At 42.1% G+C, this 27407-nt stretch overlaps 1 protein-coding gene across 1 annotated transcript in view; it reads right to left on the reverse strand.

Moving 5' to 3' along the window:
• Positions 1-508: 508 nt before the first annotated feature.
• cntn3b (contactin 3b) overlaps positions 509-27407 on the reverse strand; it is a 519637-nt gene continuing 492738 nt past the window's right edge. The window contains 4 exon segments of the mRNA XM_034167483.1: positions 509-698; positions 1166-1331; positions 1420-1532; positions 10098-10284. Coding sequence (XP_034023374.1) covers positions 607-698; positions 1166-1331; positions 1420-1532; positions 10098-10284 — 558 coding nt within the window. The 3' untranslated portion in view covers positions 509-606.

The raw sequence follows: 27407 nt of genomic DNA on the forward strand, positions 1-27407 counted from the left end.
AAAAAATTATTTCAACTTAACTAAAGTTATTTCAACTCAACTAAACAAGTCTTGTGGCTTTAACGTAGTTGAAAGGTGAAATAACTAAGTTGAAATAACTTTAAAAAAAAATCAATGCAAACTGTTACATCAGTTTTTTTCTCATGGAGACAACAGTTCCTTTTTAGAGTTTATGCTCCCAATGTAAATTTGTGAATGAAAATGAATTCATCAGTTCAGATTTCAGTATACTTGGAAAATGTTCAGGAAAATAACTACACAGAAAGCAGCCTCTGTTGACTTCTAAGGTATGAACTGTACTGTCAAATGTTAATTGATTTTAAGGCATCAGTATCTCAAAAGACACTTAGAAGATATGTAGACACCAGGAATTCTAAGTGGAAATACAGAAATGTATATGGAGAACAGTGGCACTTATGACACTTAAATAAAAAAGCTGACATGCATCAGGTCTCGAACTGATGGTCGTTTGATAAAATGGTCCTGAAATATGTTGCAGTCCAGTCTTTTTCAGTCCTCCTGTTGAATTGTGGGCCTCACGCCAGTCCAGCGGAGGGTTAATGTAGGACAGACTGACTGAGAGGATGGGAGGGCAGTGATTAGATATCACCAGATGGAGCCGAGCAGTGCACAGATGATGAGTGCAGAGCGGTACAATGGGCTGAGACATCCTGTTCCTGAGCCTCGAGCTCCCATGCCTGAAAACAGAAACCGGCAGGAACAGAAATATCACTTCACTGAAACAGACAAAGCCACACTGTCCTCGAAATTTCTCCCATGTCATCATGAATCAAAACCCAACGGTGGGTTTTCTAAAGTCTACGTTATTGCTGTCTTACATCGGGAGGCTATTTAAGATAGATTTTGTATGACATCAAAGAGATGAGCAGCAAACTGAGCTGCCTCAGAGTTCAGCAGGATGTGAACACAGACCTGCTTTATATGCTGCAGCACTGTGCAGCCACTCAGCAAGGAATAATAACCTAATGGCAGAGATGGATGACACCATGCACACATTTCTACAAAGGTTACTTTTCTATAATAAGTCTACTGCACAACGTTGGAAATGGATGCAAAAAAAAAAAAAGTAAATAAAAGTTCTTTCTGAATTATTGAATCCTTACTTAATCAGTGGCCAAATAGAAATGTTATGAGAAAAACTCACTCAATTTGTGGATGTGGATGGGTTCACTACCCGCACCTTCACCACCCTCACTCAGGGCCTTGATCTGAATGAGATAGTTGTCACTGGAGGAGAGACTGAGCTCCACAGTGGTTTTGTTGGTCAGTCTGCTGTTGACTTCATTGTGACGATGACTCTTCAGCAGCACCTGAGCCAGCAGAAGACGAGCACGCAAATAAACTCATACAAAAGCTGTCAAGCAGCAATCGAGAGCATGTCTGGGATGTGAGACGTACCAAATAGCCAGTGACCTTTGACTCAGTCTCCATGGCTACTACAGGATCCCAGTGCAGTGTGAGTGTGGAGCCAGTCACGGTCCACTGTATGTTCCCTGGAGCTCGATCCGGTGCTGTAAAAGATCCAGAGGCAGAGATAAGAAATGCATTATGTACTTATTTTCTGCAGGTACAGAAGTGCATAAAAATGTACAAATGTCAGGAAAAAATAATAGCTAGTATATATGTTTTGTGTGGTCAACTTTACTTCAGTTGTTAATATACATCCATTCCTGCATTTCAGGGGGTACAAAAAGGTGATGTCGACTGGTGCCTAGAATCACGATTTGCTACAAAAGCAATATCCATTTAAGACTAAGGTCTAAAATGCATGGCAAGCATCACAGATGTGTCACATCAAATACACGCATGTGCATTTACACTTTCCCCATCAATTGTCTGCTCCCTTGTACAATCATCCCCTTCACTGTGTGAATAAATCTTGTCATTCCCTATTTAACTGGCCATTACTCTCTGCTTTTTGGGTCCAATCAGTCAGTTCCTTGGTCAACCATAAGGGCCCCTTCACACATAGTATGAATGTGGTCGAATTGCACATGAAGAAGGAATCGTCTGCAATCCTTCTAAAATTGGAGCTGTCTACAACACCTCGTACACTTGTTGCTACAACTATTTGCACACATCAGCGGCAGAAAGACAGAGTGTGCCCTGTGAGAGCCCACTTGATCCCTCTTGCGGCAGGTGTCGGCCAAATTCAAGGTGACACGCACAAACATCTAACACCGCTTGCTTGGCACTTAGAAAATGTGTGACAACATGACAACTCAGCATGGTAATGCGTGAACTTTTCCACACCTGTCGATTGCATCATTTTCTGTTAAGCAGCATTTGTGTGACGTGTGTGTCGTGCGCTCGGCGTTTTTTCATTCCAAGGATAAAGACGGAATGACTGGAGCAGCGCCGCATCAAATTTTGCCAGAAACTGGGTTACAGCCAGGTGGAAACCATTAGGATGATTCAGACGGCTTTCGGTGACTTTTCAGTCATGTGACTATCCAAGAAATTGTGGAAGAGGTGGGCATGTCACAACATGTCCTGTGAGACTTCAACACAAAGGCGCTTTTGCTCCACCGTCAGCTTCGTGCCAAAGCCATCGGCATGACTTTCACCGCCGTTCTTTTCATGGCCAAATCTTCTGTCACAGTGGAATGTACCGAAAAAGTGCTGATGTCCACCTCTTCCGCAATTTCTCCGATAGTCACACGACATCCCACATCACCACAGCATTCACTTTGGAAATGATCTGGTCATTTCAGCATGTTGATGGCCGATCGGAGCGCGACTCGCTCTCTTTAAACCGGTTGTACCGCTCCTTAATCTGTGTGATGCCCATAGGATCATCACCGAAAGCCGCCTGAATAATCTGAATGGTTTCCACCTGGCTGTCGCCCAGTTTCTGGCAAAATTTGATGCAGCGCTGGTCCAGTCGTTCCGTCTTTTTCCTTGGAATGAAAAAACGCCGAGCGCACGATACACACCTCACACAAAGGCTGCTTACCAGGAAATGATGCAATCGACAGGCGTGAAAAAGTTTATGCATGTGCACGAAGGTTCAAGGTTTGTTCATGCAAGCACATGTGATTCAAATCCATCAGGTTTTTGAAAAAAATAAAAAGGTCCGATACTTTTCTAACACACCTCGTGTATATATATATATACAACCCCTGGCAAAAATTATGGAATCACCGGCCTCGGAGGATGTTCATTCAGTTGTTTAATTTTGTAGAAAAAAAGCAGATCACAGACATGACACAAAACTAAAGTCATTTCAAATGGCAACTTTCTGGCTTTAAGAAACACTATAAGAACTCAGGAAAAAAAATTGTGGCAGTCAGTAATGGTTACTTTTTTTAGACCAAGCAGAGGGAAAAAAATATGGAAACACTCAATTCTGAGGAAAAAATTATGGAATCATGAAAAACAAAATAACGCTCCAACACATCACTAGTATTTTGTTGCACCACCTCTGGCTTTTATAACAGCTTGCAGTCTCTGAGGCATGGACTTAATGAGTGACAAACAGTACTCTTCATCAATCTGGCTCCAACTTTCTCTGATTGCTGTTGCCAGATCAGCTTTGCAGGTTGGAGCCTTGTCATGGACCATTTTCTTCAACTTCCACCAAAGATTTTCAATTGGATTAAGATCCGGACTATTTGCAGGCCATGACATTGACCCTATGTGTCTTTTTGCAAGGAATGTTTTCACAGTTTTTGCTCTATGGCAAGATGCATTATCATCTTGAAAAATGATTTCATCATCCCCAAACATCCTTTCAATTGATGGGATAAGAAAAGTGTCCAAAATATCAACGGAAACTTGTGCATTTATTGATGATGTAATGACAGCCATCTCTCCAGTGCCTTTACCTGACATGCAGCCCCATATCATCAATGACTGTGGAAATGTACATGTTCTCTTCAGGCAGTCATCTTTATAAATCTCATTGGAACGGCACCAAACAAAAGTTCCAGCATCATCACCTTGCCCAATGCAGATTCGAGATTCATCACTGAATATGACTTTCATCCAGTCATCCACAGTCCACGATTGCTTTTCCTTAGCCTATTGTAACCTTGTTTTTTTCTGTTTATTGTTTAAGAATTTTGGCTCTCTGTTGGGACTGTTTACACAGAGACTGCTACCTGCTGCTTTGGACTTTGAACTAACAGTCTTTTTCAAGACTTTTTTACTTTTTTACCTTTTTACTTTTTTTTTACTGTGCTCCAACGCCTAAGGAAGACCTCTAACGGTCGAAACATCGCGACGGAGCACTTTTATCAGCTAACTTTCATCAGCGTTGGCAAGCTAACTAGCTTGCTAACGCTTTCGTTTTTTTTTTATTTATTTTTTTTTTTAGCACTGTTGTCGTGCGTTACCTGTGCTGCTCCACAGCGTGTTTGGTCGATTTTTGTTTTGTTTTGGCACCGTTGTCATGCGTTCGCTGTTGTTGTGCGTTGCATGTGCTGCTTCATGGCCTGTTTGGTGCCTTAATTAAGGCACTCCTTCTGCTGAATCACCTCTGGATTATTTACACATTATTCACTTTGTGTGTTTTTAGGAATCCGCTAGGTTGCGTAGCTACTAGCTCTTAGCCGATTTAGCATGGCGGCTTCTCCTGTCTCTCCCGTACTTTTCTGCTCTGGGTGTGAAATGTTTAGTTATTCCTCAGCCTCCTTTAGCAGTAACGGTACTTGTAATAAGTGCAGCTTATTCGTAGCTTTGGAGGCCAGGCTGGGCGAATTGGAGACTCGGCTCCGCACCGTGGAAAATTCTACAGCTAGCCAGGCCCCTGTAGTCGGTGCGGACCAACGTAGCTTAGCCGCCGTTAGTTCCCCCCTGGCAGATCCCGGGCAGTCGGGAAAGCAGGCTGACTGGGTGACTGTGAGGAGGAAGCGTAGCCCTAAACAGAAGCCCCGTGTACACCGTCAACCCGTTCACATCTCTAACCGTTTTTCCCCACTCGACGATACACTCGCCGAGGATCAAACTCTGGTTATTGGCGACTCTGTTTTGAGAAATGTGAAGTTAGCGACACCAGCAACCATTGTCAATTGTCTTCCGGAGGCCAGAGCAGGTGACATCGAAGGACATTTGAAATTGCTGGCTAAGGCTAAGCGTAAATTTGGTAAGATTGTAATTCACGTCGGCAGTAATGACACTCGGTTACGCCAATCGGAGGTCACTAAAATTAACATTAAATCGGTGTGTAACTTTGCAAAAACAATGTCGGACTCTGTTGTTTTCTCTGGTCCCCTCCCCAATCAGACCGGGAGTGACATGTTTAGCCGCATGTTCTCCTTGAATTGCTGGCTGTCTGAGTGGTGTCCAAAAAATGAGGTGGGCTTCATTGATAATTGGCAAAGCTTCTGGGGAAAACCTGGTCTTGTTAGGAGAGACGGCATCCATCCCACTTTGGATGGAGCAGCTCTCATTTCTAGAAATCTGGCCAATTTTCTTGGATCCTCCAAACTGTGACTGTCTAGCGTTGGGACCAGGAGGCAGAGCTGTGGTCTTATACACCTCTCTGCAGCTTCTCTCCCACTGCCGTCCCCTCGTTGCCCCATCCCCGTGGAGACGGTGCCTGCTCCCAGACCACCAATAACCAGCAAAAATCTATTTAAGCATAAAAATTCAAAAAGAAAAAATAATATAGCACCTTCAACTGCACCACAGACTAAAACAGTTAAATGTGGTCTATTAAACATTAGGTCTCTCTCTTCTAAGTCCCTGTTGGTAAATGATATAATAATTGATCAACGTATTGATTTATTCTGCCTAACAGAAACCTGGTTACAGCAGGATGAATATGTTAGTTTAAATGAGTCAACACCCCCGAGTCACACTAACTGTCAGAATGCTCGTAGCACGGGCCGGGGCGGAGGATTAGCAGCAATCTTCCATTTCAGCTTATTAATTAATCAAAAACCCAGACAGAGCTTTAATTCATTTGAAAGCTTGTCTCTTAGTCTTGTCCATCCAAATTGGAAGTCTCAAAAACCAGTTTTATTTGTTATTATCTATCGTCCACCTGGTCGTTACTGTGAGTTTCTCTGTGAATTTTCAGACCTTTTGTCTGACTTAGTGCTTAGCTCAGATAAGATAATTATAGTGGGCGATTTTAACATCCACACAGATGCTGAGAATGACAGCCTCAACACTGCATTTAATCTATTATTAGACTCTATTGGCTTTGCTCAAAAAGTAAATGAGTCCACCCACCACTTTAATCATATCTTAGATCTTGTTCTGACTTATGGTATGGAAATAGAAGACTTAACAGTATTCCCTGAAAACTCCCTTCTGTCTGATCATTTTTTAATAACATTTACATTTACCCTGATGGACTACCCTGCAGTGGGGAATAAGTTTCATTACACTAGAAGTCTTTCAGAAAGCGCTGTAACTAGGTTTACGGATATGATTCCTTCTTTATGTTCTCTAATGTCATATACCAACACAGAGCAGAGTAGCTACCTAAACTCTGTAAGGGAGTTAGAGTATCTCGTCAATAGTTTTACATCCTCATTGAAGACAACCTTGGATGCTGTAGCTCCTCTGAAAAAGAGAGCTTTAAATCAGAAGTGTCTGACTCCGTGGTATAACTCACAAACTCGTAGCTTAAAGCAGATAACCCGTAAGTTGGAGAGGAAATGGCGTCTCACTAATTTAGAAGATCTTCACTTAGCCTGGAAAAAGAGTTTGTTGCTCTATAAAAAAGCCCTCCGTAAAGCTAGGACATCTTTCTACTCATCACTAATTGAAGAAAATAAGAACAACCCCAGGTTTCTTTTCAGCACTGTAGCCAGGCTGACAAAGAGTCAGAGCTCTATTGAGCTGAGTATTCCATTAACTTTAACTAGTAATGACTTCATGACTTTCTTTGCTAACAAAATTTTGACTATTAGAGAAAAATTACTCATAACCATCCCAAAGATGTATCGTTATCTTTGGCTGCTTTCAGTGATGCCGGTATTTGGTTAGACTCTTTCTCTCCGATTGTTCTGTCTGAGTTATTTTCATTAGTTACTTCATCCAAACCATCAACATGTTTATTAGACCCCATTCCTGCCAGGCTGCTCAAGGAAGTCCTACCATTATTCAATGCTTCAATCTTAAATATGATCAATCTATCTTTGTTAGTTGGTTATGTACCACAGGCCTTTAAGGTGGCAGTAATTAAACCATTACTTAAAAAGCCATCACTTGACCCAGCTATCTTAGCTAATTATAGGCCAATCTCCAACCTTCCTTTTCTCTCAAAGATTCTTGAGAGGGTAGTTGTAAAACAGCTAACTGATCACCTGCAGAGGAATGGTCTATTTGAAGAGTTTCAGTCAGGTTTTAGAATTCATCATAGTACAGAAACAGCATTAGTGAAGGTTACAAATGATCTTCTTATGGCTTCGGACAGTGGACTTATCTCTGTGCTTGTTTTGTTGGACCTCAGTGCTGCTTTTGATACTGTTGACCATAAAATTTTATTACAGAGATTAGAGCATGTCATAGGTATTAAAGGCACTGCGCTGCGGTGGTTTGAATCATATTTGTCTAATAGATTACAGTTTGTTCATGTAAATGGGGAATCTTCTTCACAGACTAAAGTTAATTATGGAGTTCCACAAGGTTCTGTGCTAGGACCAATTTTATTCACTTTATACATGCTTCCCTTAGGCAGTATTATTAGACGGTATTGCTTAAATTTTCATTGTTACGCAGATGATACCCAGCTTTATCTATCCATGAAGCCAGAGGATACACACCAATTAGCTAAACTGCAGGATTGTCTTACAGACATAAAGACATGGATGACCTCTAATTTCCTGCTTTTAAACTCAGATAAAACTGAAGTTATTGTACTTGGCCCCACAAATCTTAGAAACATGGTGTCTAACCAGATCCTTACTCTGGATGGCATTACCCTGACCTCTAGTAATACTGTGAGAAATCTTGGAGTCATTTTTGATCAGGATATGTCATTCAAAGCGCATATTAAACAAATATGTAGGACTGCTTTTTTGCATTTACGCAATATCTCTAAAATCAGAAAGGTCTTGTCTCAGAGTGATGCTGAAAAACTAATTCATGCATTTATTTCCTCTAGGCTGGACTATTGTAATTCATTATTATCAGGTTGTCCTAAAAGTTCCCTAAAAAGCCTTCAGTTAATTCAAAATGCTGCAGCTAGAGTACTGACTGGGACTAGAAGGAGAGAGCATATCTCACCCATATTGGCCTCTCTTCATTGGCTTCCTGTTAATTCTAGAATAGAATTTAAAATTCTTCTTCTTACTTATAAGGTTTTGAATAATCAGGTCCCATCTTATCTTAGGGACCTCGTAGTACCATATCACCCCAATAGAGCGCTTCGCTCTCAGACTGCAGGCTTACTTGTAGTTCCTAGGGTTTGTAAGAGTAGAATGGGAGGCAGAGCCTTCAGCTTTCAGGCTCCTCTCCTGTGGAACCAGCTCCCAATTCAGATCAGGGAGACAGACACCCTCTCTACTTTTAAGATTAGGCTTAAAACTTTCCTTTTTGCTAAGCTTATAGTTAGGGCTGGATCAGGTGACCCTGAACCATCCCTTAGTTATGCTGCTATAGACGTAGACTGCTGGGGGGTTCCCATGATGCACTGTTTCTTTCTCTTTTTGCTCTGTATGCACCACTCTGCATTTAATCATTAGTGATCGATCTCTGCTCCCCTCCACAGCATGTCTTTTTCCTGGTTCTCTCCCTCAGCCCCAACCAGTCCCAGCAGAAGACTGCCCCTCCCTGAGCCTGGTTCTGCTGGAGGTTTCTTCCTGTTAAAAGGGAGTTTTTCCTTCCCACTGTAGCCAAGTGCTTCCTCACAGGGGGTCGTTTTGACCGTTGGGGTTTTACATAATTATTGTATGGCCTTGCCTTACAATATAAAGCGCCTTGGGGCAACTGTTTGTTGTGATTTGGTGCTATATAAAAAAATTGATTGATTGATTGATTGAATGATGGCTTTCGTTTAGCTTTTCTGTATGTAAATCCCATTTCCTTTAGGCGGTTTCTTACAGTTCGGTCACAGACGTTGACTCCCGTTTCCTCCCATTCGTTCCTCATTTGTTTTGTTGTACATTTTCGATTTTTGAGACATATTGCTATAAGTTTTCTATCTTGACGCTTTGATGTCTTCCTTGATCTACCAGTATGTTTGCCTTTAACAACCTTCCCATGTTTGTATTTGGTCCAGAGTTTAGACACAGCTGACTGTGAACAACCAACATCTTTTGCAACATTGCGTGATGATTTACCCTCTTTTAAGAGTTTGATAATCCTCTCCTTTGTTTCAATTGACATCTCTCGTGTTGGAGCCATGATTCATGTCAGTCCACTTGGTGCAACAGCTCTCCAAGGTGTGATCACTCCTTTTCAGATGCAGACTAACAAGCAGATCTGATTTGATGCAGGTGTTAGTTTTGGGGATGTAAATTTACAGGGTGATTCCATTCCATTACTGACTGCCACAATTATTTTTCCTGATTTCTTATAGTGTTTCTTAAAGCCAGAAAGTTGCCATTTGAAATGACTTTAGTTTTGTGTCATGTCTGTGATCTGCTTTTTTTCTATAAAATTAAACAACTGAATGAACATCCTCCGTGGCCGGTGATTCCATAATTATTGCCAGGGGTTGTATATATATATATATATATATATATATATATATATATATATATATATTTATTTTTTTTTTTTTTTATTCATATTTGTGTGTAAAAAAAATTGATTGATTGATTGATTGAAATAATTGATTGATTGATTGACTGAAATAATTTCCAATCTGAAATATGCAAAATGCCAATGTGGTCATTTTTAAGTATCCTACTTGATCACAATTTAAATGGAATTTTAACATCACTTGTCTGTTTTAAAGGCATAACGTGTCAAAGATAATTAATTCCACCTTTTATCTTTGCCTACTTCAGAAGTAAGTTTTTATTTAAACCAGTGTTGGACTGAATTTCTTCAGCAGAACCAACAAAGCTAAAGAAACGTTACACCTCTCAGTGCGAGGACAGAATATCATCATCTGAGAGGCCTGAACAAGGACCATTTAGCAATGATTCCAATGCATGGAGGCACAGACTCACGTGGTTTCTTTGTGGTGGTGTTGATGGGCACTGACTGGGGGCCTGGCCCGGCGGTGTTGAAAGCAGCCACAGAGAGGTAGTACGCCATGTTCACCTTCAGCCCCGTGATGTTAACTGCCGTGGCGTTTCCAGATATTCTCACTTTGCCAACAGTGTCTGGCTTTGTGTCATCTTCCCAGTACACGACCTGAGGAGCCAAAAGAAGTCTGAATCCAAGGCTTCAGTTGTAAAACAGGGGTGGTGCTTGTCAAATTCATAATCCATCAAGAAATCACAAATGCTGTTTGTAAAACACAGGAGGACAGAGACAGCAATGATGAATAATAAATGTTTCACTTCGCGATTCTCAATTTCTGATAGATCATATCAACAGAGCCCGACAGGTCATGTGATAACTGACCTAAGAATGGAAATTCATAACTACTGCCTGGTAACACATTTGTTTTTCTTGCCTTGAGGAGCTGAAAAGTAGAAATGCACCAGCTTTTTTTTCCAAGTGTCTGTGCAAACAAATCAATATAATGGTGCAGCAACGTGTGCTTGTGTGTTTTTTTTTTTTTTTTAAAACTTCAGTCAGATTGCTTTCCCTCCTTTAATGGTACAGATGAGGAGCTACGTGATGAAGCAAATGGAATCCAGCACCTGCCAGAGGCCATGTTGAATGCAAATTCCTCTAATACTAAGTGACATAAGAGTTAACTCAATAAATAAAGCAAAATGTGAAATGTGCCTTTTGGGATACTCATCCTATTCCTTCTCCCATAAATGATCTTATTTCAAATTCATATCCATTAAAGTATTAAAGTATGGAAGCAAAAAAGTATAGGTGTACGGTGCATCCAGAAAGTATTCAAAGCACCTCACTTTTTCCACATTTTACAGTGAGGCAAATAAGTATTTCATCCACAAGTTTTCCCACCTACAAAGAATGGAGAGGTCTGTAATTTTTTATCATAGGTACACTTCAACTGAGAGAGACAGAATAATAATAATAATAATAATAATAATAATAATAATAATAATAATAATAATAAAAGTTCAGAAAATCATATTGTATGATTTAATATAATTAATTTTCATTTTATTGCATGAAATAAGTATTTGATCACCTACCAACCAGCAAGAATTCTGGCTCTCACAGACCTGTTAGTTTTTCTTTAACAAGCTCTCCTATTCTGCTCTCACCTGTATTATTTGCACCTGTTTGAACTGGTTACCTGTATTAAAGACGCCTGTCCACACACTCAATCAATCACACGCCAACCTATCCGCCATGGCCAAGACCAAAGAGCTGACTAAGGACACCAGGGACAAAATTGTTGACCTGTACAAGGCTGGGATGGTCTACAGGACAACAGGCAAGCAGCTTGGTGAGAAGAACAACTGTTGGTGTAATTATTAAAAAATGGAAGATGACAAGATGACTGTCAATCTTCCTTTTTCTGGGGCTCCATGCAAGATCTCGCCTCGTAGGATACAAATGATTCTGAAAAAGTCCAGAACTACACAGGAGGACCTGGTCAATGAACTGCAGATAGGTGGGACCACAGTCACAATGAATACATTAGTATCACACTACGCTGTCACGGTTTAAAATCTTGCAGGACACGCAAGGCCCACCTACTCATGCCAGCACATGTCCAGGCCCATTTGAAGTTCACCAGAGACCATCTAGATGATCAAGAGAAGGTATGGGAGAAGGTCATGTGGTCACATAAGATCAAAACAGAGCTTTTTGGTATCAACTCCACTCGCCATATTTGGAGGATGAGACCATCCCCAAGAACACTGTCCCAATTTTGAGGCATGAGGGTGGAAACATCACTTTTGGGGGTGCTTTTCTGCAAAGGGGACAGGAAACTGCATTGTATTAAAGGGAGAATGAATGGGGTCATGTATAGTGAGATTTTTGCAAACAATCTCCTTAGCGCATTGAAGATGGGTCGTGGCTCGGTCTTCCAGATGGGTTGTGGCTGGGTCTTCCAGCATGACAGTGACCCGAAACACAGCCAGGGCAACTAAGAAGTGGCTCCGTAAGAAACATTTCAAGGTCTTGGAGTGGCCTAGCCAGTCTCCAGACCTGAACTCAAGAGAAAACCTTTGGAGGGAGCTGAAACATGAAACCTGAAAGATCTGGAGAAGATATGTATGGAGGAGTAGTCCAAAGTCCCTGCTGCAGTGTGCAGATGCAGATGCTGATGTTTCCTGTAGTTCTTGATGAAGTCATCAAGAACTACAGAAAACATCTGACCTCTGTAATTGCAAATAAAGATTTCTGTGCCAAATATTATACCCACATCACACATAGCTGAAATGGTGTCGGACTTATGAATTGGTGCACATCCAAAAGGTGTTGGATTTCAGTTCCAAAATGTTCTGACAGCCATCTGCGGAAGTCAACACCATTGGTTAAAATTGGCTGTCGGCCGCGAGTGTGAAGCACATGTTCATAATTCTCCAGGTGCCATCGAGATGAGACACCTATCCGACGGCGATCCAGGTGTAATCTGGTGAACATCTGACCACAACTTACATATTCAGGAAGGTGGTATAAACAGCATCTGAAATGATCTGATTGTGGTTGATTGAGGCACAGATTAATTCCAAAGTTCACATAACACACATTATGATGACTCCTTTTTAAGTGATTTCTATTAATTTTGATGTAGTCATGGTAAAATCTGCGGCTCCAAGAAGGTTAACGTGCACTGAGTCATAAACACAGCCTATCATTAACCATCTCTGCTCCAGGTTGATCTTTGTGCATGATTAATTATGAGTGTTGTTATGAATTAAAAAAACAAAAAAAACAAAAAAAAAAACATCTGCTGCCGGGAGGAACAGAGCGTCTCGTCAGCTGCAATTCTGAATATGCCAGACTCACCGTCCTGTTATGCCTCTCTCTCGATCATGGCATGTTAAATAATGTCCATTAATTCCTAGAAATAATGTATTCTGACTGTTCTCTGTGTCCATGCAGTCTGTTAAAAAACAGTGTCAGATGTCCGTCATCCATGTACACAGCTTCAGTAAACCAGCATCCACACAAAAAGCACATCATCACACTTTAGGCTCCAAAATCCGACACTCTGAAAAAGTTAAGAGTTTCGGGGTGAAGCGTGCCATCTCCTCTCTGTAAATCCGAGCCATCACATTCAAACAGCAGCTCAGAAGCTTTGTTATGGATGGAGAAGGTTCTTTTCCCTCTGTCTGTCAGTCACTGGGATGTTTCTGTTTTGCTATTTAGGATGTCACACTGAGAAATGCCGAGAATATGCACTACAGCATTTTCACGCGATTTCACAGGATCTGTGAGAACAGAGATATTTATTGAATGGAACACTTTTTGAAAATTACAAACAAAAATATTGTATAGCAGACGTTTAGTTTCAGTGTAGACAAGGCTTTAAAAATATGGGATGAAATATGGGATGAAATATGTGATTAAATTAAAATAATAAATGAGGAATTATTTTCTTGGGGGTACTATGACAAATCCAAGACGAGCTCTAGAACCCCATTGTGCCGCCCATGCTACTAACATTCTAAGGTAATGAACCAATAACATCTGCAGCCATCTTTAATTCTCATTTTACGACTGGATCCTTTGGGAAAAGTGCTTGGATCCTGCAAAATCTGAAATCAGCACACTTCAAAGATTATGTATGCAAATTTACATACTTTCTGCCGGATGTGAACATCTCGGGCAATTTTTGTTGCATATCTGCCCCACTACAACATGAAAGAAGCTTTTTTATTATTATTTTAGCAAATTTATCAAAAATAATAATAATAAAAAAAGAAATCACATGTACATAAATTCACACCCTTTGCCCAATACTTTGCTGATCCACTTTTGGCAGTAATTACAGCCTCGAGTCTTATTGAATATGATGCCATAAGCTTGACTCACCTGTCTCTGGGCAGATTTGCCCATTCCCCTTTGCAGCACCTCTCAAGCTCTATCAGGTTGGACGGGGAGCATTGGTGCACAGCCATTGTCAGATCTCTCCAGAGATGTTGAATCAGATTCAGATGTGGGCTCTGGCTGGGCCACTCAAGGACATTCACAAAGTTCTCCTGAAGCCACTCCTTTGATATCTAGGCTGTGTGCTTAGGGTCATTGTTCTGCTGAATGATGAACCGTCACCCCAGTGTGAGGTCAAGAGCATTCTGGAGCATATTTTCATCCAGAATGTCTCAGTACATTGCTGCAGTCATCTTTCCCTCAATCCTGACTAGTCTCCAAGTTCCTTCCACCAAAATACATCCCCACAGCATGATGCTCCCACCACTGTGTTTCACTGTAGGGTTGGTGCCTGGCATTCATGGCAATGAGTTCAATGTCTGTTTCAGCAGACCAGAGATTTTTTTTCCTCATGGTGTGAGAGTCCTTCAGTTGCCTTTTGGCAAACTCCAGGCAGGCTACCATGTGCTTCATTAAAAAGGAGTGCCTCCCATCTGGCTACTCTATCTTATAGGCCTGATTGGTGGATTGCTGCAGAGATGGTTGTCTTTCTGGAAGGTTCTCCTCTCTCCACAGAGGAATGCTGGAGCTCTGAAATAGTGACCATTGGGTTCTTGGTGAGCTCCCTGACTAAGGCCCTTCTTTCCCGATTGCTTGGTTTAAATGGGTGGCTAAATGGGTGGTTAAAAGAATCCTTGTGTTTCCAAACTTCTTTCATTTACAGATGATGAAGGCCACTGTGCTCAATTGGATGTTTAAAACAGCAGAAATGTTTCTGTACCCTTCCCCAGATTTGTGCCTTGAGACAATCCTATCCTGTCAACTGTGGGACTGAATACGTATACAGGAGTGTATCTTTCCAAATCATGTTCAATCAACTGCGTTTTCCCCAGGTGGTCTCCAATTAAGCTGTAGAAACATCTCAAGGATGATCAGGATGCACCTGAGCTCAATTCCGAGCTTCATTGTAAAGGCTATGAATACTTACGTACACGTAATTTCTTAGTTGTTTTTTTTTTATCTTTAATAAATTTTCAAAAAAAAAAAGAAAAAGAAAACTTTTTTTACATCATCATTATGGGGTGTTGTGTGTAGAATCATGAGGAAAAAAAAAAATTCATCCATTTTGGAATAAGGCTGTAACATCCCAAAATGTGGAAAAAGTGAAGCACAGAGTACTTTCCAGATGCTCTGTTGGAAGTCACTTTGCAGGAATGTAATCTTTGAGAATAGTCACATATGACTGCCTGATGCATATGTACAAGAATATCTAATTAAAGGCCGTTGTTGTTTTTTAGCCTCACACTTGCATTCTGGAGCTTCACTGCTACACCATTAGTGGCCTGAATTCAATCCCATTCACGAATCTTCAGTGAAACAAGCTGTTCAGAAAACACAATGTGGCCAGTGCTATCGCAACTGAGGCGCTTTGTGCCGAGGGCCAGAGCTGACACTTACTGAAAGCACACTAGAGGGTAAAAAGCCCATTTTACATTCTTTACAGCGGGGCAGATTTTTCTCAGTGGGAATGCTGCTGGTGCTACAAAACATAGAGTTCATGACATGATATTATAACTCTACAAACAACAGTTCTGTAGAAATACACATGAAGAGGAAAAAGCTTTGATTCTGTGCAGCCATTTAGTAAAGTTATGTGCATGAATAATAGTTGCACCTGTCAAAAAGAAGATATATAATTTGCACTGGTGGTTTCTGTATGTGGAACTCACTTTTTAATATAGCATTTCCCTTGGGTGAGTTTCACAACATATCAGACCGCACGAGCACACCACAGCCTGTGCTGTTACTGAAAATAAAGAATTTTTAATTCAAAAATTAAGCCAGTGGACAAATGAACATGCACTGCAGTGGACAAATGAACATGCACTTAACAACATACTGGATATTATTATCACTTTACCAAGGCGTTGCTAGGGCGGTAGCGTAGATTTACGTCAATGATTATTGGCATACCCGCCCGCTGTGCATAAACAAATGACATCATAGTGCGCAGCCCAACAACTGTCCGCAAGATGAAAAGGCGAGAAGTGTGTGTTGGTCCCAATATGGATATTCCGGATGATTTTCTCATGTATGACAATGAACAGCAGTCAAAGCAGCCAGCTTGATGAGGACGCACTGGCGAATTTGGAGAGCAGCCGACATGACAAAAGTTAAAGTAAGCCAACTTTTTATGTCCGCATTTGCTGGGTGTCGTGCATTTTGAAATGACATTAAATATTATTAATGTGATTCCACGTGTTGTGTATCTCAGTAAGTGATAATAATTCAAATAACATGCTGTTGTCGTGCGGTATGCATTTTCTGAGTCCCTCCGTCCATGCCGTTGCAACCCAAAATGACAGATATTCGCCCTCAAGTAGACCAGATCTAAAGGGGTGGCCCCCTGCCTGGGCCATGCCACTAACACAGTTGACATTACAAATATACAGGAAATTTTTGTCTTTTATTTCTATCTGCACCTGCATGAATGACTTATCAGTCCAATGTGTGAGTGACAATCTCTGCTGCATTTGTTGCAGGTTTACTGTGAAGCCTACTGAGGCTGCTGCTGCTTCTTCCTAGCTCATTGCTCAGCAAGGCCTTGGTTCCTCTCCTGCTCAGCCCTCTGTGCACCTGTTGTGACAGTAAGGCACCAAGCTGTGCGGTCCTCTGCACACTGCTTATACGTGTTGACATTGATGCTGCACATTTTCATATCATTTTTGCAGACATCCTTGAAGTGCAGGCGTGGTCGGCCAGCCAAAGGAGTGCCCTCTGCCAGCTCACTGTACAGTAAATCTTTAGGAATGCAGCCCAGATCCATTCTCATGATGTGGTCAAGTCAGTGAAGGTGCCATTCGCCAAAAATGGTGAACATGCTGCTCATGTTATCACATTCCAAGACCTCTGTGTTGGGCACCTTGTCCTGCCATCCAATGTGTAGAATTTGTCTAAGGCACCTCAGATGGCAGCTGTTGTGCTTTTTCTCATGTCTGGCGTAGGTGGTCCATGCCTCGCTACCGTAGAGGAGTGTGCTGAGCATGCAGCTCTGGTAGATGCGCAGTTTGTCTTCTCAGTGAGGTTGGAGTTGTTACAGACTCTGTGGCTTAGTCTTGGCATAACTGCTGGTGCCATCGCAATCCTGTTGTTTATCTCTGCATCAAAGGAGAGTGAGTTCAAGTTGGTTGACCCAAGGTAAGTGAAGTGCTCCATGACTTCCAGGCTGTACCCATCAATGTCAATGTTAGGGGGAGCAACTGTGCCCTGCGTCATGATGTCAAGGCTGCATTGTCAGCAAAGAGCATCTCACAGATGAGTACCTCCACAACTATGGTCCCTGGTGTGAATGTACACTCCCTTGCTGCAATTCTTCAAGGCGTACTGGAGGAGCATGGTGACGAAGATTCCGAAGAGTGTCGGTGCAAGGACACAGCCCTGTTTCACCCCACTGCTAACTGGGAACAGCTCTCATGCTGTGCCTTTGAAGTAAACTGTACTGTGGATGTTCTCATGGAATGAAGAGACCACTGCAAGGAGTTTTGAGGGACAGCCGATCTTCTGCAGGAGCCCGACGAGTCTGCTTTGACTGACCAAGTCGAAAGCCTTGCTCTTGTCGATGAAAGTGACATAGAGTGGCATTTGCTGCTCTTGACACTTCTGCAGCTGGGGTATTGAAATGATCATGTCCATGGTAGACCTCCCAGCTCAAAAGCTGCACTGGGACTCTGGGTAAACACATGAAGCCAAGGTCTGTAGATGCTCTAAGGCAACATGGCCGAAGGCCATCCCAACAGTACTGAGAAGGGAGATGCTTCGATAGTTATTGCAGTCACTTCTGTCTCCTTTGTTCTTATACAAGGTGACGATGCTTGCATCTAACATGTCCTGCGGAATGTGTCCCTGTTCCCAGCAGAGGCAGAAAAGATTGTGCAAGTGTTTTAGCAGCACAGGTTTCCCTGTCTTTAAAGTGTAGGTGACACGTTATGCCATGTTTTATTGAATATTTGAGACTAAAATTAAGCAACAGCTTGAAATTTATCCTTTCCTGGTGCACATTTTCTGAAGAGATTTTGAACCGCGCAGCACTATAAACCAGCAACTTCCGGCCCAGTCACAACATTGGAGAAGGAGGAAGTGATACCAGCACGAGAACCATTGTCAATACTCCGATTAATTTATGGATTTTTACATGCAACTGACAGCCCCGTTTCCACCGAATGGTTCGAGACGGAGCTGGACCGTGTTTTCAGTGTCAGAACAGTTATTGTCGCTGGCAGAATCTTTTTCGATTGGCAGGTGGAAACACTTATATTGAGGAGCGCGCACTTGCACGGTGTCCCCAGCTTCTCCATTCAACAGGAAGGCAAACCTGAGTATTTTCAGATTTTTTTTGTTTACGTTATAAGCACATGATGAACTGGGAGTCTTTCAAATTGCAGTGCAAAGTGGGTCATTAATAACAGAGACTTGATCCATCAGCTGCAATAGCGGATTACAGCTAGTACTGCTGGCACCAAACTCCTGTGTGACAAATGGACTTTTCTTCAATCAGGACAGAAGGAGTAAAATTATTTTCAGATGTCATTTTGTAAAGGTGGACAAGTTTAAAGATGAGCTCACTGAAACAGACAGGTAAGACCAGTGGTGGGCACAGCTAACCAAAAAGTTTGCTTCAATAACTATTAATCCACTAACTGAAAAAAAGCTCAACCGATAACTTTCAGTATTGATTTCAGTACACTAGCAGGTACTGACACAACAAGGAGCCAGCACTTCTGTCTCAGATCAGCCTTCTCTCAGCAAAAGAGACCTGGTGACCAGATCTCTCCATCCCACCAGGTGATTTCACTGACTAACTTTACTTTGAACCGATGGGTTCAGTTAATCAGTGAAATCACCTCTTGGAGTGGGTGGTTGCAAAGAAAACCTGCACCTTCTCAGCCCTTTCTGGAATGGGTTGAAGAGTCCTGCTTTAGAGGACAGCCTTATTTCAGTGAAAAGCTGAATGTCCAGCAATTTCTTAGTATTAAATTCAGAGAAGACAGAAATGATGGTCCTTGGTCTAGCGAGACTTTGACATGAATTTGACCAGATAACGCCTTAACTTAGACTTTTGCATCATACATCACTCTGACAAAAAGTGACTTTGGATCCCAAGTTGTCCTTTGACTTACACATCAAAGAAATCACTAGGAGTGCTTTCTTCCACCTTTGTAACATGGCAAAGATTCATCCCATCCTGTCTACGGCTGATACAGAGACTCTGATCCATACTGCCATTGATCAGAGTCTTTTCTAGACTGGATCCATGGCATCCATGAAAATCCATCTTTTCTAGACTGGATTATTGCAATGTCCTATTCTCTGTTTTACCACAATCCAATATTAGGGGTCTCCAAATGGTTCAAAATGCTGCTGCCAGAATTTGACAAGAAGCAGAAAGTTTGACCATATTACACCAATTTTGGCCTCCCTTCATTGGCTTCCTGTCTCTGTGAGGTCTGATTTTAAGGTTCTGTTACTAATTTATAAAATTAATCATGGATTAGCACCTCCCTACCTAACTGGCCTAATTACACCCTACGTATCGCCCGTGCTCTACGAGCTCAGGGCAAAGTCTGGCCAGTTTTACTTAGATGTTTCAAGGTCAAGATATAAACGCTGGGGTGATCATGCTTTCGCGGTAGCTGGCCCGAGACTGTGGAATGAGCTGCCTCTTGAGTTACGTACTATTCCTGACCTAGCACTTTTTAAATCTAAGTTAAAGACTTATTTATTTAAACTGGCTTTTAACACTTAGTGGGGAGGTGACATGTTCTGTTATTTTTATGTTCTTTTTTATGTGTTGTTTTAAAATTTTATTTTATATGTGTTTTATTTTTGTAAATTTGTGTTTTTAATGTTAAGCACTTTGGACACCAGTCGGTGCTGTAAAACGCTTTATAAATAAATGTTGATTGATTGATTGACAGGACTACTTTGTGTCCCTGAGGTTAAAAATAATCACCAGGCCACAGAGCCTTCTCTTATCATGCACCTGTCTTGTACAATGACCTTAATGCATGTGATAAAACAGTCAGATTCCATAGAGATATTCAAGTTTGGACTAAAGACACATCTATTCACCCTCTCATATTTGCTATTATTCTGGTGTAGCATGGGACTATGCTTCCTCTCCTTTTAATTCATATTATTAGCAAGGGAACAGGTCTTAGCCTTATTACATCTAAAGTGACGGTCCATTTGTGAAGCAAAGGGCTAGCTGCCGGTAACCACTTTAGTAATCTCGCTGCTTCCCTGTTGATTTATTGATTGGTGAACTAATACATCAGGTGCAGTTTTTCCAGCTGAGTGATTCTTATATTTTTCTTCCTGTCTGAGGCACTGATGAGACCTTCAGTGGATGCTGGCCCTGCACCGCAGGGTGCCAGACTGATCTCAGGATGCCCTGCCTGTTGCACTAATGACTGGAAGCCCTACCTGTTCAGGAACCGGATGCAAATTCTTTAATTCAATGGAATAACAAAAATATTATGTTAATATTTATGAATTACAGGCATTTTTATACAAAGTTCCTCTATTTTTAAAGGTCATAAGCAATTGGACAAACTAAATATAAAGGTAATTGCTTATAATCATATTTTGACAAGTCAAGGGATAGATACTTGAACATTTCCATGTCAGGAAATATGGCTTGGACTTCCTGAATAGAATAGAATAGAATAGAGGCTTTATTGTCATTGTACATATGTACAACAAAATTTGTCCTCTGCATTTAACCCATCCTAATTACAGTTAGATACAATCCAACCACTTGGAGCAGTGGGCAGCCACAGTTCAGCACCAGGGGACCAACTCCAGATTTAAAGACTCTGCCTTGGTCAGGGGCAGAGAAAGGAACAGACCCTAGCATGTTTTTAATTATAGGAGGAAACCAGAGTGCCTGGAGGAAACCCACGCACACATGGAAAACATGCAAACTCCACACAGAAAGGCCGGGAATCAATCCCACGACCTTTTTGCTGTGAGGCACCAGTGCTAACCACTAACCCATCATGCTGCCAAAATCAACCCTGAAGAAAAACAAATGGCACAGTACTCCACAGTAAATCTGTCCAAGAACCTAGTGACTGTGCAAGGAGGAGACTCATGAGAGAAACCACCAAGTCACCGAGTGACAACTCTGAAGGACTTGTAGGCTTCTGTGGATGACTGGAGACACAGGATTTTTGACTATAATGATGACTCATAGTTTCCATTTTAGCTTGTGCAATGCCAGAATAAAACCCCACTAACCTCAATCAAATGGTTGATGTTTTTAATTTTGAAGTAGATTGTTATAAAGTTTGAAGCACTTGTGAGCACCAGCTGTGGTGAGGAACAATGGAACAAGGAAAAGCTGAGAGAAACCATACACTTCCTAAAGTTGCTCAAAAATAAATCAATTTTCAACAGCCAACAACATTACTTAACTTTTGCTGACAAAACATCATATTTTGAAATAGTATCTGTAGACAACATCTGTGAAAGGTCAGGTCTGGGAGCATGCACTGCTACAGAATGTCACAGCAGCCACCACAGAGAGTAAACTGAGCGACCTTATGTCAAAAACTGATTAATGGCCCTGTCAGCCAATCAGAATCAACAATGTCATTAAGCCCCGCCCCTAACCCTGCCCCTTATGACATCACAGCCAATCAGAATTGATTACGTCACTATGTTCCGCCCCTAACCACGCCCCTAACCCCTCCCCTAGTCCCGTCTCCAAGCCCCGCCCCTGGTTCCTCCCCTAGCCCCACCCCCAAGCTCTGCCCCTGGCTCCTCCCCTAATCCTGCCCCAAGCTCCACCCCTAACCCCGCCCCTAGCACCTCCCCTAACCCCGCCCCAAGCTCCGCCTCCAAGCCCTACCTCCCCTCCCACCCGGGTCTAATATTTTAATGTCATTTTATTTCATGAATTAAAGAACGATTAAAAAAAATACCTAGATCTTTTTTAATGTATTAAAGAATTAACTAATTCTGAAATAATTAAACATAAATCAGTGTCTAATATTTAATACCCCTTTAATATTTTTTAATTCTTAAATTAAAGCGCGTCCTTTTATGGTTTTAATGCCTCAATTAAAGAAGGATTAAAAAATACCCGTATCTTTTGCACAATTATGGGAGGTTTTCTTCAATTTAGTGATTAAACACGAATATTTTAATACCCCTTTAATATTTTTTAATTCTTAAATTAATGCGTCTCCTTTTCTGTTTTTTAATTCTTAAATTAAAGAAGGGTTAAAAATAACCGTCTCTCGGCTGTAACGGCTGTAAGTCTTTGCAGCAAGACGGTCAAATACCCACGCATAGAGCTCCTCCCCTAACCCTGCCCCAAGCTCTGCCCCTAACCCCGCCCTAGCACCTCCCCTAACCCCGCCCCAAGCTCCGCCTCCAAGCCCTACCTCCCCTCCCACCCGGGTCTAATATTTTAATGTCATTTTATTTCATGAATTAAAGAACGATTAAAAAATACCTAGATCTTTTTTAATGTATTAAAGAATTAACTAATTCTGAAATAATTAAAAATAAATCAGTGTCTAATATTTAATACCCCTTTAATATTTTTTAATTCTTAAATTAAAGCGCGTCCTTTTATGGTTTTTAATGCCTCAATTAAAGAAGGATTAAAAAATACCCGTATCTTTTGCACAATTATGGGAGGTTTTCTTCAATTTAGTGATTAAACACGAATATTTTAATACCCCTTTAATATTTTTTAATTCTTAAATTAATGCGTCTCCTTTTCTGTTTTTTAATTCTTAAATTAAAGAAGGGTTAAAAATAACCGTCTCTCGGCTGTAACGGCTGTAAGTCTTTGCAGCAAGACGGTCAAATACCCACGCATAGAGCTCCTCAGGGAAACATGACCCCACGGCTGTAATACCTGTTGCAGACGCTAGCTGTGTGCGTGTGTGTCTGTCTGGGGGTGTGTGTGTGCATGTGTGTGTGTGTGTGTGTGTGTGTGTGTGACCTGCGCAGCGGGGGTGTCACGCCGGATGGTCTTTTATAACAGTAGAGAAGCTTGAATCTTTGGTTGAAGCTTGAATGTTTTATTACATCCGATTTCCTGATGACGGGGTCATTCGCTGGGCTTGTTTGAAGACGGAAAAACAAAGCTTATTCTTAGTCACGATAGATGCAGTTTCTTTTAAGATATTACCAGGTCGATCAGGGGCTGCGGGACACCCGCTGATTGGAGTTGCCGCCCGAGGTGATGAAGGCGGAAAAAACAAAGTTTCTTCTCAGTCACGTCCCCTGTGGGAAGGAGTCACCGCTCATTTCCACTACGACCGGTGAAGAGTGAAGGCGTCTGGACCCCGCAATGGGTATAAAATAGAATTAATTTGTGGTAAAAAAAAAAAATCCCCTGGTCCTGAAAAACCATGTTGTTTAATTACGTTTTCTTGTCTTCGAGCAGAGTGCGAAAACCACATCAGCTTTCAGGGTAAGTGATTTAAGTAATCTTTTTTTGATAGAAATGACTGTTTTTAAATGATGCACGCGGTCTGAAACTGTGTCTTTTTTAGACAAAACCACGCAGACGCTCCAGAGTGCGTTCGGACCCGGCCTCTGTAATATATTTGAAATATTACAGAATATCTGCTTGCGAGGGTGCTGCTTTTTATTTATTTATTTATTTTAATTCTAGAAATCAAGTCAGAGCCCCCTGAAGAAGTTCGAAGGCTGGAAGCCCCGACTTCACCACGCAGATGTAAGTACACTGACCAAAATTAAATCACGGTTAAAACTCTGGAATAACCCGATTTTTTCTGTTACAGCCCGTGGAGAAGCGGGACAGCGGCAGAGAGCCGTAAAACGATCCCCGGATTTACACGGTAAGGAGTCGGAGTTTATTTATTTATTTATTTTAAATATTTAATAACTAACGTTTTTCTCTTTTTTTTCAGCACGCGGTGGAGGGAGACCGTCTATTGTCCACCAAGACGCAAGGCTCGAAGATATTCTGAGCTGGGATTAATCTCATCTTGCAACTTTTTTGAAAATGTGTATTCTGTATTGTTTTTTTTTTTCTTATTCCGATGGAACGGGAGAATTCATTTTGAAGAGGCATATTAATTGATTTTCTTGAGGTAGATTCATCCTGGTATGGATTTTAAAAGATGGAAGGAGAGAAATCAGGTCGGGAAAATAACTTCAGACGTGTATTGGATTTAAACGCTTCAATAATTGACTCAGCGGGGAGCGCTCCTGGAACAGATGGCCCATTACCCGAGGCGTTAAATTCGCCGCCTCGAAATAACATCGAGTCCGGAGAAAGACTTTTAAGCCGTGTTCGTTTAACACCGCTAAATGATGCTCTTAACAATTTGGCGGCTGAACGAGAATCGGAAGAAATTAACCCCTACATCATTTCTGCGATTAACGCGATAAATTCGACGGTCCAGTCTGATACTGAAGAGCCCCCTGTCCCCCCGCACACCCCGCCTCCAGACTAGTCCAGTCCCGCGGCGTTGAACCAGGTACGTCTGACTCCTCTAAATAAAGCCGTAAACCTCCTTGCGTGTGAAGTTAATCCTCACGTCCAATCCGCGGTGGATGAATGAAATCAAATGCCTAACGACGCGCTCGTTTTTTCACCTTTAAGAAGTCCCTCCCCGCGCAATGCGCACGGAGAAGATATTTTAAACAGAGCTCGTTTAACCCCGATAAACGCAGCAATCTCTGTTTTGATGGAAGGCGGAGATGATGCACGACCGGGGTCCCATGACGGGCGGTGGGGCTGCTAACGTCATCAGGAGACCGGCTTTTAACAATATCGAAATCAGGCAGCCTCTAAATTTCCACCGCGTCGACAAAATTCCCGACTACGCGGAATTTGATCGTAACGTCGTTGGGACTCTTCAGAACTCGGTCGAAAAGGCTTTAACACACGCCAGGGCCAGGGACTTTATCCAAATGGAGATTCGTGGGGACTCAGTCTACAACGAGGCCGCTTTGATCAGCTCATATAACGACGCGGGCAATGTGACGGGCTTCCAAAATCTGCTAGAACGATTGATACAATCGAATTCCAACGTTTTATCCGACGAGTCTCTGGAATTAGTGGTCCAAGTCATCCGCAACCAGAACGGCACGGGGAAACGCAGAATAGATGACCTCCTCCATCACGAGGTTCTGAGGAAAAAATCCAAATGCCTTAATATCGTGTATAATCCTGACAACAGTTTATGTTTCGCGATAAACCTCATTCAATTATTGAATCCTCATCTGACTACGCACGAGGCGGAGCAGCGCGGGCTGGCGTTACAAATTAGTGTCGGATTAAGGGCTGCTACGCCGGTATCTTTAGAGCAGGTGGGAAAATTTTAAAACATTCTGGGTTGTAAAATTGTGGTGTTTTTCAGAGCTGAAGGGGAGAGAAAGCTGACAAAATTCCAAACAGGAATACCGGCGCAGCAGAAAACTCTTTTCGTTTTTCTGTTTAATAATCATTTTTACAGAATCACCGATTTAAAGAGATTTTTGGGAGTGAGATATGTATGTGAGTTTTGCTTTGAGGGGTACAATAACCCCGCCTCCCATAATTGTCCGTCATATTGTAAAATTTGTGAATCCACGCAGTGTTACGAGAAAAATAACCCGGTATTCTGCAGCGAATGTAACAAGAAGTGTCGCTCGCCCACCTGTTACAGCCTGCATAAACAGCCGAAGTATTGTCCTTCCGCCGGTAAGTTCGTTAATGTGTGTGATAACAGAAAAAAATGCCCTCGATGTAAACGCGAGTATTACACAGTATTTTCTAAAAACAGCGCTCCGCACGTGTGTAAGCAGAAGAGGTGTCATATATGCGGCGAAGCTCTCCAGGAGCCGAGCGAGGGTCACCTCTGCTATATGACGCCGGTCAAAGCTGAAGAGATGCATTCAGAGAAATATGTTTTTTATGACTTTGAAACGTATGTCGATAATAACGGGGAACACGTGCCGTTTTACGTCAGCGCTGTTACAAAGACGGGTGATTTTTGGAGCGCATGGGGGACAGACTGCGTAGCCCGCTTCTTTAAACATTTTAGAACGAGAAAATTCAAAGAATACGTGTTCATCGCTCACAACTCAAAAGGTTTTGACTGCTATCTGCTTCTAAAATATTTAGTCCAGCAGGGCGTAACCCCCGCTGTGATTATGACCGGGAGTAAACTATTACTCATGACAGATGCAGCCTTTAAACAGAAATATATAGATTCGTTATCTTTCCTTACAATGTGCTTATCTCAGATGACTAAAGCCCTGGGAATCCGGCTAAAAGACGAAATCGTCCGCAAAGGTTACTTTCCGCACCTGTTCAGTTCAGAAAAAAATCGGAACTATGTTGGGCCGTACCCTGACTCTGCAGCTTACGGGGTCGCAAATATGTCAGAGGGAGAAAGAGAGGAATTTAACGTGTGGTACGTGAGCAAAAAAAACGCGATTTTCGATTTTAAAGCCGAGGCCGTTATGTATTGTGATAACGATACAAAAATCCTGACTGCAGCCTGCTCCAAATTTATGGCTGAATTCATCACTGAAACACGTGTGGATCCTTTTACCTGCGTTACAATCGCCTCGGCGTGTATGAAAGTCTTCCAAACTAACTTTCTCGCTCCAAAAACGCTGGCGATCCCCTCCGCCAACAATTATAGAACGAAGCATAAAAAATATTCAGACGTGGCCGTGCAGTGGTTAGAATGGGTTGCTGAGACGCAAAACATTACCGTCGATCACGCTCTAAACAGGGGCGAGAAAAAATAGGAGGTTATTATGTTGATGGGTATTCTCAGATTGACGGGCGGATAAAAGTGTGGGAGTTTCTCGGGTGTTTTTACCACGGGTGTGCAACGTGTTTTACACAGCACGAAATAAACCCTCTCACAAACACCTCATTTGGAGAGCTCCACGCAGCGTGTCAGAAAAAAATAGCCTTTCTGCGGGCTATGCCGGGCGTCACACTCAGCGTAATTTGGGAACATCAGTGGCTTGAAATGAGGCTGAGGGATGAGAGCGTTTGCCGTTTCCTCAGCCGCAGGGGGTTACCGCCGCCCCTCGAACCTCGCGACGCTTTATACGGAGGTCGGACTTGCGCGTCCCGTCTGAGGTACACAGCTAAGCAAGATGAGAAGGTCTATTACGTCGACGTGACCTCGCTGTATCCTTACATTAACGTAAATTTCACATATCCTACGGGGCATCCGGAAATTATCGAGAGAAATTTCCGAGACCCCAGGACTTATTTCGGGCTCATCAAAGCCGTCGTGTATCCGCCCCGGGGGCTAAAATTCCCCGTCCTCCCACACAGAACT

This window comes from Thalassophryne amazonica, chromosome 3, assembly GCF_902500255.1.
Source record: "Thalassophryne amazonica chromosome 3, fThaAma1.1, whole genome shotgun sequence".
Classification (NCBI taxonomy): Eukaryota; Metazoa; Chordata; class Actinopteri; order Batrachoidiformes; family Batrachoididae; genus Thalassophryne; species Thalassophryne amazonica.